Source organism: Barbus barbus (genome assembly GCF_936440315.1).
Source record: "Barbus barbus genome assembly, chromosome: 5".
NCBI classification, from domain to species: domain Eukaryota; kingdom Metazoa; phylum Chordata; class Actinopteri; order Cypriniformes; family Cyprinidae; genus Barbus; species Barbus barbus.
The window spans coordinates 32,468,496-32,481,305 of NC_136733.1; the positions used below are offsets into that span (position 1 = coordinate 32,468,496).

Consider the following 12,810-nt stretch of genomic DNA (forward strand, 5'->3'; position numbering starts at 1 on the left):
GCAGTTAAAGCATCTTCCCAGATTTTGATCCTTTTTATTTTTATTGGAGGACACAAAAAGATTCATCCTCTTACTCATCTTACCTCAACTCCAATGAATTCACATTTATAAACCTGACTGAGGCAGTATCGCGCTCACTCTTTGTTAAATAAAGAGTGCACTGCGACTGCGCTCTGAGTTGAGAGAACAAGGCCACATGCACAATAGACTGCATAAAGGAATGCCATCGTTCAATGAGGCAAATACAGACTGCCTCAAGCTATTGAATTTCAACCTACTGAAAAACTATTGCTCTTATAAGAACAGATTGTGCATGTCTGGTGCAGGCTAACATGTTAAATACAGCACTTATACTGTGCCCCGCTAATTTGAAAGTACAGTTAAAATTGTGTCAGCATCATAAATTTCATGTGTCTCTGTCCTTTTTCCGTTAAAAAGCAAACATCAAGGTTACAGCAATGCACTTAAAACGGAAACAATTGGGATTTTTTTTCTTTCTTATTAAACCAAGCTGGTTTTAGCTGTTTGGTCACCTGGTCTCCCAGCCTGACCAGTTAAAGAAGTGGTCAAAACCCATCTAAAACCAGCCTGCTGACCAGCTATGACCAGGCTACATGACCAGCTAAAACTAGCCAACCAGTTTTTTTTCCAGCAAGGTTACTGTAAACCACATTTTTGATATCCTTTTTAAAAAATGAAACGGGTTGAAATTTGAATTTTATGCCCAAAGTGCTGTCGATTCGGCTTAACTTTGTATTAAACCCAGAATATTGGTTTACATGTGTTGCCTAATTGCATGTTGGGAACAGAAATATTCAGTAAAAATTAAAAGAATATGAAAGGGGAGTAATTAAGCTTATGCAAACTGGATTAGATAACTAATTCACTTCTTCTTGTGAAGTGCCACCTAGATGTGCCACCTACATAGTCATCATAACAAACATCTTTCTATTAATGTCTATACCTGGTGAATGGCGAGAGACTATAGATTAGAGCAGGAAGCCTATCTAGCATATTATTCTGAGGCAAAGAGGGAGAGAACATTTCAATATCAAAGAGTTATCAGGTTTGCTTTGATGCGAATGAATCAGATAAGTAAACTTAACTTAAGTAAAAACTGCAAGAGAAACTGTGGTTCTGATGCAATGTGCTCACTTTCTCTTGCCTGACAGAAGTCAAAGAAGAAATCAGCTCCTATGATCCACTGAGCCAACGCGACATTAGCCTCTCAACGGTCTCACCACTTAATCATGGAGGACTCGACAGAGGTGCGGACGGACGGAAACTCTTTGCTTAAAGCAGTATATCTGTGCCGCCTGAGGTTGACGCGTCTGTTGCTGGAAGGAGGGGCTTACATTAACGAGAGTAATGAGAGAGGAGAAACTCCACTGATGGTGGCCTGCAAAAGCCACCATGCTGATGCTCAGAGTGTGCCAAAACCCAAGATCATCAGGTGGGTCTACTGTAAGTTAATTACACCAGCTGAATGTGCCATCAAACGTGGATATTAGTTTATAATTAAGTACATTAAAATGCTATTCATACATCAGTACAGTGACTCTTGTCTTATGAGCGTGTTTTAATTTCTGAAATGAAATTCATTTGATGTTTTTGGAGGAAGCATTAAGTGCAAAAAAAAAAAAAAGAATCTGGGTTGAGATGTGTCTCCTAAAATAAAATAATAAAAAAATTAAATATAGAAAAGAAAAGCTTATTTTGTAGTTTGTCATAAACTTAGTTTTATTTCTTAGAAAATAAATATTTAAAAAAAAATTGCTTAAATTCAGACCTGCGTGTCAAGGCAAAAAAATTATCTTAAACTACAAACAATTTTAAAAAGGTTTTGCCATTAAATGTACCTTACTGGTAAGATTATTATTATTATTATTATTATTATTATTATTATTATTATTATTATATATATATATATATATTTAAAATATATAAAATAAAACATTACTTAATAAACACATACTCATAATTTAACAATAATTAATTCAATTGCTAAAAAATGATAGTAAAGACATTTGTAATGCAACAAAAGATTTCAAATAAATGCTGTTCATTTGAACTTTGTATTCATCAAAGAATCCTGAAAAAATACATTAGGATTTCCACAAGAATAAGCAACACAACTGTTTTCAACATTGATAACAAAAAATGTTGAAAATGCACCAAATCAGCATATCAGCATGATTTTTTAATTTTTGGGATTATTTGATACTGAAGACTGGAGTAATGGCTTGCCATCACATTTTAAAAGATGTTAAAGTAGAAAATTGTTTAATTGTAATAACATTTAACAATTTCACTGTTTTACTGTATGTTTGATCAAATAAATGAGACTCCAAACTTTAGAATTTTTGATGTAGTGTAACGTAAAAAATTTTTGTGTGAGTGTGTTTACACTCATGTATGATACTTTATTGACACAATAATGAAATTTTGTCTTGCATTGCTTAATGCTAACGATTCTTAAAATTGGCATAAAGGTTTATAATTATCACTTGAAACAAGTGACATGACATGTGGCCAAGTATGGTAACCCATACTCGGAATTTGTGCTCTGCATTTAACCCATCCTAAGTGCACACACACCGTGAAGCACCTGAGCAGTGGGCAGCCATTTATGCTGCGGCGCCTGTGGAGCAGTTGGAGGTACAGTGCACCTCAGTCGTGGTATTGAAGGTGGAGCGCTGAATAGAGCGCTGTACATTCCCTCCCCTCACCTACAATTCCTGCCAGACCTGAGACTCAAACTCACAACCTTTGGGTTACGAGTCCAACTGTCTAACCATTAGGCCACGACTTCCGTGAATACCAAAAGTATATTTCTTGGCACACCACAGTTTCCCTTCTATTCACAAGATTTCTTTCTGTTTTTCTTTATCATGGATACTCTGATATGCCATTGATCTATTCCTTTATGAGCTCACTCCAACGAATCAATCTTCTCAACAGGTATCTTCTTGAAAATGGTGCAGACCCCAACATTCAGGACAAGTCTGGTAAGACCGCCCTAATGCATGCCTGCATAGAGCGGGCAGGCGATGAGGTGCTGTCACTTCTGCTCTCCAGTGGAGCTGACCCTAGTTTGGAGGACCACACTGGTTCCTCCGCTCTGGTCTATGCAGTTAACGCTGGAGATAAGGATGCACTGAGAGTACTACTGGACGCCTGCAAGGCCAAGGGCAAAGAAGTTATCATCATTACAACAGACAAACTACCGTCCGGAAGACAAATGACCAAGCAGTATCTGAACGTACCACCTCCTCCAAATCTTGAGGACCGATTTCACTGTGCCCCTGCGTCATATATGTGCCCTTCTGAAATTAAACTCTGTACCCCTCTTATCTCACCACCCACCAGTAACCAATCTGAGACCCTGGGATCCACACCAACACTGCCTACATCCAAGCCAGGATCACCGACTCAAGATTCAAGCCCTCTGCAAGCAGCTAGTGTGGCGAAGCTTTTGCAGCTTCAGAGGCTTCACTCTGAGCCCTGGCTGAAGATCCCTCCATCTCTGCTCCTGCAGCAAAGTAAGTCCTCATCCTTGACCGAGGAGCTTCTAGATATCACTCCTGAGGAGGAGCTCTCCTTTGGGTACAATGGTTGCAGACCTCCACTGAGAGCGATTGTAGCTCGGCACCAAAGCATCGACGTCAAGGACTCTACTGGTCTGCTTAGAGCCTTTGAGACAACATCTGATGCTGAAAGAGAACTAACAAAAGAACAGAAATGGCTGAGTAGAAAAATGTCTTATGATGGTGAATTGCTACCACACTCCTCACATCAGAGCCTCAAACAGGCATCCATCCCAGACTATCTTCCCAACCTGGCTGTTTCAAGCCTACGCAACGTGTTTCGCCGGCGCAACATCGGAATGGACCACTACAGTTCTGACTCTCAGTTGCCTCAATTTGGGAGACAACCCTCTGAAGACCTTGGGAAGACTGGAGGAGGAGGAACCAGGGGGACGGAGAAACGCAAGCTTGTTACCAGCCGCTCCTCCACTCTCTCTGGATCCAGAGAGTCTCTGGAGAGTCTTGTTCAGAGGAGCCCGGCCATGCTGGAGCGGAGGGGATCTGGAGCCCTGCTCCTAGACCATATCTCACAGACCCGGCCTGGTTACCTGCCACCTCTCAATCCGCATGCACCCATTCCAGATATTAAAGTCAATACCAGTGTTGGCCTGAATAGTGGAAGCAAGCCTGTGGCACAAACTACACCCATTGTTTCTGGATCGAGGCATTTTGTGCCCTGTGCCCCGAGCCATCCCAGAGATCACAAGAATAAGAAGAGTCTGCTAAGACGACACTCCATGCAAACTGAGCAGATCAAACAGCTGGTCAATTTTGAGGAGATCTTTGGTCAGTGAACACCCCAAAGGTAGGTTGGGGTAAATATAGAGATTTAATGTCATGTCAATCTACACTAAGTCTGAAATCTGAAGTGAATAAATGTTAGATTGAAATACGATTTATAATAAATATCTCAATCACCTCCTTTATGCACTTCCCAGACTGGACAATGGGAATATATGTTTGTTTTGATCAAACTTTACTGCACTTTACTTCTGTTCTTTGTGCTCTCACTCTTCTCTTTGGTGTACTGGATCAGAAAATTGACACTTTGTTGCTGTTTAAGGCACTGCTTTCTCTTTAAACCTGATTATTTTCTGCAGTGTCTCAGTATTTACAAAAACAAGAAAATAGTGTGACCTTGTATTTACCCATTGACTGAAAATAAATAGTAAAAAAAGTATAAAACATTGCTTTCACTTTCTTGCATATATAAGTGTTGTATGCACTTATATATATATTCTTCTAATTTACCTATTTATCAAATACACCTGGAAAAAATAAATTCTAAATGTTTAGCACAACTGTTTTCACTTGTGATAAATGGTACTTGAGCACAGTAGATTAGAATGGTTTCGGATGGGTCATGTGACCCTGAAGACTGGAGTAATGATGGCTCAAAGTTCAGCTTTGTCATTACCGGAATAAATTACAATTTATTGTGGTACAACGGTCATTTTAAACTGTAATAATATTTCACAACATTACTGTTTCAGCTGTATTTTGATCATACGTTTGGGCATACTTCACTGAGCATATTTCTTACAAAAACATCACAAATCTTACCGACCTCAAAATTTCAAACTGCACTGAATGTTAGAGGCATAAAAAAAATCCATAAATTTATTATGCATTTATGATGATAGAATTCAAATATACTAAATGTTACAAAATGCAAATGTAAATGACAAAAATATAACATTTCTCTGAGAGTTGTATTTGTGTCTCTTTGTACATTAGTGGGTAATTAAACATGACAACCAATGACATGCATGTTTAAACCTTATTGTATGACTCAAATACAGAGTACATGTTGATAGGTAAATCCCAGGTCACATATTTATGCACTATTCCAAACCGTTTTTTCTTTTTTAGTATAAATAGCGTGATTAGTGTGTTCACACTTTGTTACATTATTTATATATTGTGTTTTATTGCTGTTTTACATCTCAAAGACAACATCAGTTAGTGCATTTGCTTTTTAGGTGAAGCCAGGTAGTCCTTTAAACTGTTTGATCTGAGATTCTAACAAATCATAGTAGATCCTGGTTTTGCTGAAGTTTTGCCTGTAAAGCAACAGATCCTCCACTGTAAGAACATCATGTTTGCCTGTCCATACAGTCAGGCTGTACCTGACAGAGAAGATGAGATGTTAAACAGAATTTAATTTACAAGGCTGACATTAAGGTAGAAAACAATCAACTTCACCAGTGAATAAAAATGTATGAACGGTCCTTTAAATTTGACATCTTAATATGAAAATGTCAAATAAACTAAAGCACAAATAACACTCATTAAATAATTTCTTCTATTAATGCTTTTTCATGGTACAAATAAAGGCCATACTTCCCATTCACTTGTCTGAGTAGTTGAAAAAATTAATTTGCCTTTAAAACAACTGTTGAAGAGCAGCACTATCTCTGTAGAGGAGGCTTAACCCTTCCCTTCACATCCTCTATTACCTCAGAACTGACCTCCAGTAAAGCAATGAGTTGCTATTTCAGTCACAAACAAGTGTAATGGACAAGACAGAACCAAATTATCCAGCAAGAAATTACTGATCATTAGAAGGAACTTGATTGTGTCCTTGCTTATATAGCACAAATCAATCACCGAGGTAATAAAAAGGCTCCTTCATAGCCTGGCTCCTTAATAGCCTCTATAATAGTAAATATGGACATACATTTAAATAGACTGATTAATGGAGAATTTCTCACTGGTCTGACTGCTTCAAGAGCCACTGGAACTGTGGGAAGGACACAGGAAGGAGAGCTGCTCGGACTGGAAATGTGACTGGTTGCTTTAGGGATCTGCATAATTCTTCCATCTGATGAACCATCTCCCAGCTATAACCTATTTCCCAAAATAACACAAACACAGCAAATAATAATCAAAGTCTGAATAATAGTAATTGATTATTAAGACTGGTATACACCAAAGGAAGTCCAAACAAAAGGCTGGGGGCAAAAAATAAAAGTATTTTTGTTTTCATACAAGGACAGACCAAATATGCAGCTCATCTGCTTTTCATTGTGATTTTGATTTAAACGCTAAATCTGTGTGTGTATATACTGCCATTCAGAAGAGATTTTTTTTTTTTTTTGAAAAATGTTTATTTTCCTCACAAAGATACAGTGATCAAAAATACAGTAAAAACAGTCATTTTATAAAATATTGTTACAACGTTTAAATTTTCTGTTCTCTGTTTAAATATTTATTTTAAAATCATATTTTATTCCTCCTATGGCAAAGCTGAATTTTCAGCAACCATTAATTCAGCATTAAAGATACTTTAGAAATCATACTAATATGCTGATTTGATGCTCAAGAAACATTTCTTACTATTAATGTTGAATACAGACGAGCTGCTTAATATTTTCCTAATATTAAAATGTGAGCATTTTTCAGGAGTCTTTGATGAATAGAAAGTTAAAACAACAGCATTTATTTTATAGAGAAATGATTTGTAACATTAGAAATGCCTTTACAGTCATTTTTGATCAACTTAATGCATCCTTTCTGAATAAACGTCTCACTTTCTTTACATAAAATAAAAATCTTACTGATCCCAGACTTATATAAAGCTCAGGTCTGATCGCCAATAAATACAAAACTTTAGTCAACTTAGTGTAGTAACATTCTTACCGGGATTGTCTGCATCTACATCCCATCCAGTGGTCCAACCTAAAGAGAGAACATCATTTTCTGATTTTTGTGCTACTTCCTGTAGAAACACATGAGGGTCCAGAGGGGTGGCTGTGCCTCTAGGGCCAGGGAGAATATCAGCATTGATCCACACGGGTCCCTGCAGCTGATCTCGAACCTCTTCCAGTAGAGTCATGGATGGGGATACAGCTGCAAGACTGTGAATCAAAATGCAAATCAATGCTGATCTGCCACTCATTCATCAGCAGCAAAGACAGTATGGGAGAAATCAATCATGACTAGTGTCAGCATTATTAAAATTTAAGAATATAGAGGGGGGGGGAAGAAGAAAAAATTCTGCCACCTTTTGAAATCCAATTTTATTCCTTTGTCTGATTTCACAACTTCTTTAAGCCAGTCCTGCAGAGTTATATCACTGTCATTGTCAGGTGGGTGAGCCATAATAGGCACTTTTGGATCTTGACCCCTGAGAAGTACATCTGCTTCAATCATCTGTGCAGAACCTCAATGAAGACCAAAGAGAAGAAAGAGAAAACATCATCACATAACACATTATTTCTTAAGCTCGATCATGATATGGTCGTAAGAAAAACAAATGCTTCATATTTGTACTCACCTCGTAGAGCCTCTGTGAGTTTGCTTTTACTGTTTACTGCATGATACCACTCAACATCAGCAGCATCTTTTCTTTGTATCGTCCCCTTGTTGAGGAAATATTCCAGTGTATGTTCGCTCATTGGTCCTATGAATATGCAACATACGAATCTACACTGATTCTTTTTGATCTGGACCAATGCAATGATAGTATCTGATTGGACAGCTAGCAAGTTAGCTTTCTTACCTTTGGAGTTTGACAGTGACTGTAGTTTGAGGTAGCAAACGACAAAAGATGCGATAACTGTTGTACATAAGACAAAACGATACCATTTATTTTTAACTAACCCCATATATTGTTATAAGTAATATACTTTTTCGAACATAACATTAACATTACGACAGCTAACGTCCTAAACCGGTAGCATGAAGCATTATGGGATATGTAGTTATTCAGTCCTCTGTATTTCTCTCTTTCACTTCACGAAAAGTACAGTGCCAGTCAAAGGTTTGGTTATTATGAATAATAATTAATTATACCTCTATTAATAACGATGAAAATATGTTTTAAAACACAATATGTCAAATGTCGCAAAAAAAAAAAAAAATAGAAGTAAAAAAAAAGTATTTATTCCCTTTCCCTGTGTGAACCATGATATTTAAATTTTTCATATTGTGAAGATATTTATTCATGGGCACTTTTAATTCTCACAAAACTGTTTTTAAAAAATCGTAAAACTAAGTATTAGCTGTTGGAAAAGGTATATAATGTTTGTCCAAATATATTTTCAATAACTATTTAACATTATATAACTGTTGTGAAGCTTTAGAGATAAAAATGAAACGGAGATTGGTGACACATGGTTTTTTATTAGCAATGTCATTCAGCTTAGATTTTGATGCATAGATGAGGGAGGATTTAATTTTATAATCCATTTAGCTGTACTTTATGCATATTAGATCCTATCAACTGTTTAGATTTTTTGGGGGGTATTTTAAGTTCTGTTATTCTAGGTTATTCAGGGTTACCTGATGTTCTGGTTCATCCTAGGTATTGGCACAAAATATATGAAAACATTGCAGGTATTTGTCTTATGAAATAATACGACATGAAACTTCATTCTTTTCTCGTTCTTTTAAACATCTTTATTGGCAGTTTCTTTCATTTCAGTGGAGGGTTGATTTGGTTTGGAGGACTGCTCATCATCAGAAACAGTGAGATGCTGAGATCCACAGCTGTCTGCAGAGCATCTACAGTCTCTTCTTCTGCTCCATTCGCTCTCCTCAGAAGCCTCTGTTTTTGTTTTACTGTCTTTGTGTGAGAGGCTCAGTTCCTCTAGCTGCATCTGGAGGCGTTTTTCCAGATCTTCAGTGTTTCGCGCCAACATGTAGCTCACCTTCCTCTGATGTGCCAAAGCCTCCTCTTTGTCATTTAACTGGAGAGGGAAGACAGCCAAAAAGTAGTAAACTCAAATAAAGAGTGAAAGTATATAGAAAAGTATATACGAAATTATGAACATAGGCTATAATTAAATGTATACTGACCAGATCAAGCAGCATATGCAGTGTTTCATTTGAATCAGCTGATAACTTTCCTTCGCTTGTTGTGGGCAGACATTTTTTGAGCCTTTCACCTACACTGAGAGACCCTTGCTTCCCTTTAAAATAATAATAAAAAAAAACTAGTAGAGATAAAACTGTATTTTATAAAAAATAGCATTGTAAAATTTCAGCATTGTGCCACATGAAACTGCAGTAATGGTGTCTAGCAGAGATAGTACAAGGAAAAGACGGACCAGTTATAGAAATGAGCCAGTGGTATTATTGGTTAGTGCACTGCTTTCTGTTTTTGGTCCAGAATATGCATTCACATTTTTTCTTTTTTTTCTTTTTTTTATTGATTTTATTGATAGATTGATTGATTGATTGACTGCATGAGCCAGATCTATCATCACAAACTAAACCTATTCAAACAGTTTGATTTAGTGTAAATAAAGCTTAGGATATTACATAAATATTAGATGAATAAACATAAACAGTCTGGAGCAGTAAACTAAAATAAATAAAAACTAATACTTGAACTATAACTAAAACAGAAAATAAAAATGAAATCTGATAATGTCATCTATATAAACAATTGTATAAAAATAATATTACAAAATCTAGATATTAGCCAAAACAGCACAATTTCAATACCATTTTTGTCAAATTTTATTGCTGATTTTTCATTCTTTTTAAACTAAATATTACTCTAGCTTTGGAGATTTCTGTGAACAGTTTTAATGAAAGTGACATATGTTACACTGCATGATTTTTCTCAGTTTTAGCTATACAGGTGAGCAGCACTTTACTTCTCTCGTGTCTTTGGTAATGCGGCTGGTGTCTGTCGGTCTCAGCCTGCCGGAGCACGTTCTCACCGACTCTCCTTAACTGCTGCTCAAAGGCGATGCGGAAAGCATCCATCATGACGTAAGCCTCCTCCTTCCTCTTCTGCTGCTCCTCCAGCTAATGCAGACAAATGCATTGTGTTACAAGACCCTCAAAGACCAATGAGCAAAGCCAGCACTGTAATGGATTTAATACATGTATTGGCTGAATAGGAGGGTTAATTTGCAAGATAATGGAACAGAAGTATTGACAAATACAAGACGAGCACCTCTTGCTTGAGCTGGAGAACCTGTTTGCGACTTGCAGCAGCACTTCTAGCACAAGAGCACGACTCGCCCCCATTAGAGTTACACTTACATGCCCCATACACTGCCAGCTGAGAGATAAGAGGACAGAGATCTGTTTAGTCCAGAACAAAGCTGTTTAACACAGACTATAATAGATCAACATTACCTCTAGTGCCGAACCGTCTGTTCTCAGGCTGCATGGAGGCTGGGTCCTCTGGTAGTCCCTTCTTTCCTTAGCAGTGAGCATGGACAGGAGCTCCAGACATTTTTGGCTCAGAGCTAAGACACAAAACTCATAATTATTCACTGGAAACAAACCAGCAATTGGGTCCTGAAATAAATGTAAGAAATATGATGTGACTTACAAGCATTCTCTGTCTGAGCATTCTGATGCTCTCTTGTTTTCTCCTCTAGTGTTTTCTTTAGGGCTTCGTTTTCTGCCAACACCCTGAAGTGGTACAGACATGAACCAGTGGGATGTGGGCATTTTTAAAGTGACATGAATTTAGAATGTCGACAGAGAGAAGATGCCAACTTTAAAGGCATCTTTTTACCTCTCATACTTTAAACTCCATGAGTTTTCCACATTCTTGAACTGCACCTGGTTGAAAGTGATCTCCCATTGCAGTGCATTAACCTCCTGTGTGGAAAAGAATTCAAAGAAATTAGATCATATTGTTAGGAAAATGCTTGACTTAAAAATTTATGAAAACGGTTTAGTTATTGTTTGAGCAGGACACCTTTTCTAGGGCCTTGTTCCTCTCTTCACTCCTCTGAAGCAATATTTTAGTATGACAAGTTGCTTTGTCCAAGATTGCCTTAAGGGAAAAAATGTAGCACAGGGTTTTAAACCACTTCATAAATGACCTAATAATTAAATTAATAATCAAATATTTTGAAATACCTGTCCTTGCAAGATCCTAAGAGCCTCATGTTTTCCCTCCAGGTGGCGATGAGTGACCTCCAGTTCTGTGCGTAACAGCTCCACTTCCTGATACAGATGAGATTAAGATTTACATACACCTGAGGCATGCTCATATGTGAAGAGGTTTATCTTTTCTTCACTCCATTCAAAACTCACAGGGGTGCTACTTTTCTTCAGCTTGTCCTCTATTGTGTAAGACATGGAAAATATTTTGTTGGAAAATCTCAGTAAGTTTACCTCTGTGACCTCCTGTAGTCTTCTCTGCAGCTCTTCACTTGTGTCCTCAGAAGAGCTTTCTACAACAGAACGCAGTTAGATGTAAAAAACAATAAAAAATAAGACACTTTTGTTTTTTGCATGCCAGCACATGATTTCCTAGGTTTGCCAACACATCATATCCTGGTAGTAGTGTGGTTCTCAAATGACTATTGTTGAATATTTGTTTAAGTACAGAATTGCTCAAGGGAGTACACAAAGTTCCCTCCCCGGTAAGAAACAGCAGGTGTTGACTTCACCAAATATTGCAAATCAACAGAGCATGCACATTAAAAACCCCTGGTTGGACATTACCAGGAAGTTATCAAAAACTTTTAAACATGAAAATTAAACTCTATACAGTATAGCTTATTCTGCTCAGTGTCCAAGAGAGAATCTAGGCGGTCTGAAGTGTTTAAATGACTTTAGATACCAGTCCAGAAGACTAACCAGACTGTCTTTTCTCCCACTGTGCAGCTCGTTCAGCTTCCAATTCCTCCCTAAAAACAGCATACATGGCTCTGCATGATGTCCAAGAGAAGGGTCCATTGCTTCTTTCGCTGCCCCCTTTGATTGGTCGTGACTGAGACAGGAAGCCCAGAAACTTTCCCTTACTCTTCATTTGCTGGAGATGGTCATGATGTCCTCTGGACCTGGCCCCCATGCCATCACCTAGATCCCCCTCTCTCATGTCATCTTCTGTGGGGCACTGAGGGCATAAACCCTCACCTTGCATCACAATAAACTTAAAAAAAAAAAAAAAAAGTTTGAGAGACGAAAAAGTATAGGCTATCAGTTATGTTCAGTACTACGCCTAATTAAAGACATTAAAACTGAAGTCTATGTAAATATCATGTTTGACAGTCAAAACAGAAGACATGGAAATGTTAAAACGAGCTTGATACTTTCTGTGTGGCTTACTGGTGGTCAACTCAAAACGATACTTTTTTCGTTCCTCGAAAGTAGAAGTTAGAATAACAAGGTTAGACAATAAAAATATAACCATTACAAACCTTTAAGAAAACCTTCACTTCAAGACTTTCCGCTGACTTCGTGACGAAGTGAAACTAGTAAAGGGGCGTGTCTGACCCAACAGGTGCTTTCTTACAAA

The 12,810-nt window shown here is 37.5% G+C and overlaps 3 protein-coding genes across 3 annotated transcripts; 1 reads left to right on the forward strand and 2 right to left on the reverse strand.

The window, feature by feature from the left end:
* Nucleotides 1–1,250: 1,250 nt before the first annotated feature.
* On the forward strand, nt 1,251–4,381 carry LOC306869224 (ankyrin repeat domain-containing protein 34B-like; the record flags this gene model as incomplete). Its single annotated transcript, XM_079415896.1, has 2 exons — nt 1,251–1,453; nt 2,962–4,381. The coding sequence occupies 2 exons, from the start codon at nt 1,251–1,253 to the stop codon at nt 4,379–4,381; spliced, it is 1,623 nt and encodes a 540-aa protein (XP_079272022.1).
* A 615-nt stretch (nt 4,382–4,996) lies between these two features.
* On the reverse strand, nt 4,997–8,287 carry LOC306869277 (protein FAM151B-like). The gene is made up of 6 exons (XM_079415966.1): nt 8,092–8,287; nt 7,867–7,992; nt 7,594–7,753; nt 7,230–7,447; nt 6,302–6,437; nt 4,997–5,716 (listed from the first exon to the last, which is right to left on the reverse strand). Exons 1-6 carry the CDS (start codon nt 8,195–8,197, stop codon nt 5,566–5,568), a joined length of 897 nt encoding a protein of 298 aa, XP_079272092.1. The 5' UTR covers nt 8,198–8,287; the 3' UTR covers nt 4,997–5,565.
* A 684-nt stretch (nt 8,288–8,971) lies between these two features.
* LOC306869743 (coiled-coil domain-containing protein 125-like) lies at nt 8,972–12,751 on the reverse strand. Its single transcript, XM_079416639.1, has 12 exons — nt 12,713–12,751; nt 12,150–12,444; nt 11,682–11,740; nt 11,424–11,510; nt 11,260–11,337; nt 11,074–11,159; nt 10,885–10,967; nt 10,686–10,798; nt 10,501–10,608; nt 10,196–10,349; nt 9,390–9,502; nt 8,972–9,280 (listed from the first exon to the last, which is right to left on the reverse strand). Exons 2-12 carry the CDS (start codon nt 12,433–12,435, stop codon nt 8,981–8,983), a joined length of 1,467 nt encoding a protein of 488 aa, XP_079272765.1. The 5' UTR covers nt 12,436–12,444; nt 12,713–12,751; the 3' UTR covers nt 8,972–8,980.
* Between the last annotated feature and the right edge of the window lie 59 nt (nt 12,752–12,810).

Bases quoted from the DNA above. Each gene is read 5' to 3' on its own strand.
- LOC306869277 (XM_079415966.1), bottom strand. From the start codon at position 8,197: ATGGGGTTAGTTAAAAATAAATGGTATCGTTTTGTCTTATGTACAACA. The intron at 7,754-7,866 runs GTGAGTACAAAT...GTCTTCATTGAG, and splicing joins ACTCACAGAGGCTCTACGAG to GTTCTGCACAGATGATTGAA. The intron at 5,717-6,301 runs GTGAGAAATTCT...CTTCTCTGTCAG, and splicing joins CTCTTGAAGCAGTCAGACCA to GTACAGCCTGACTGTATGGA.
- LOC306869743 (XM_079416639.1), bottom strand. From the start codon at position 12,435: ATGCAAGGTGAGGGTTTATGCCCTCAGTGCCCCACAGAAGATGACATG. The intron at 10,968-11,073 runs GTAAAAAGATGC...GTACCACTTCAG, and splicing joins TGGAGTTTAAAGTATGAGAG to GGTGTTGGCAGAAAACGAAG. The intron at 10,799-10,884 runs GTAAGTCACATC...TTTGTGTCTTAG, and splicing joins TGCTCAGACAGAGAATGCTT to CTCTGAGCCAAAAATGTCTG.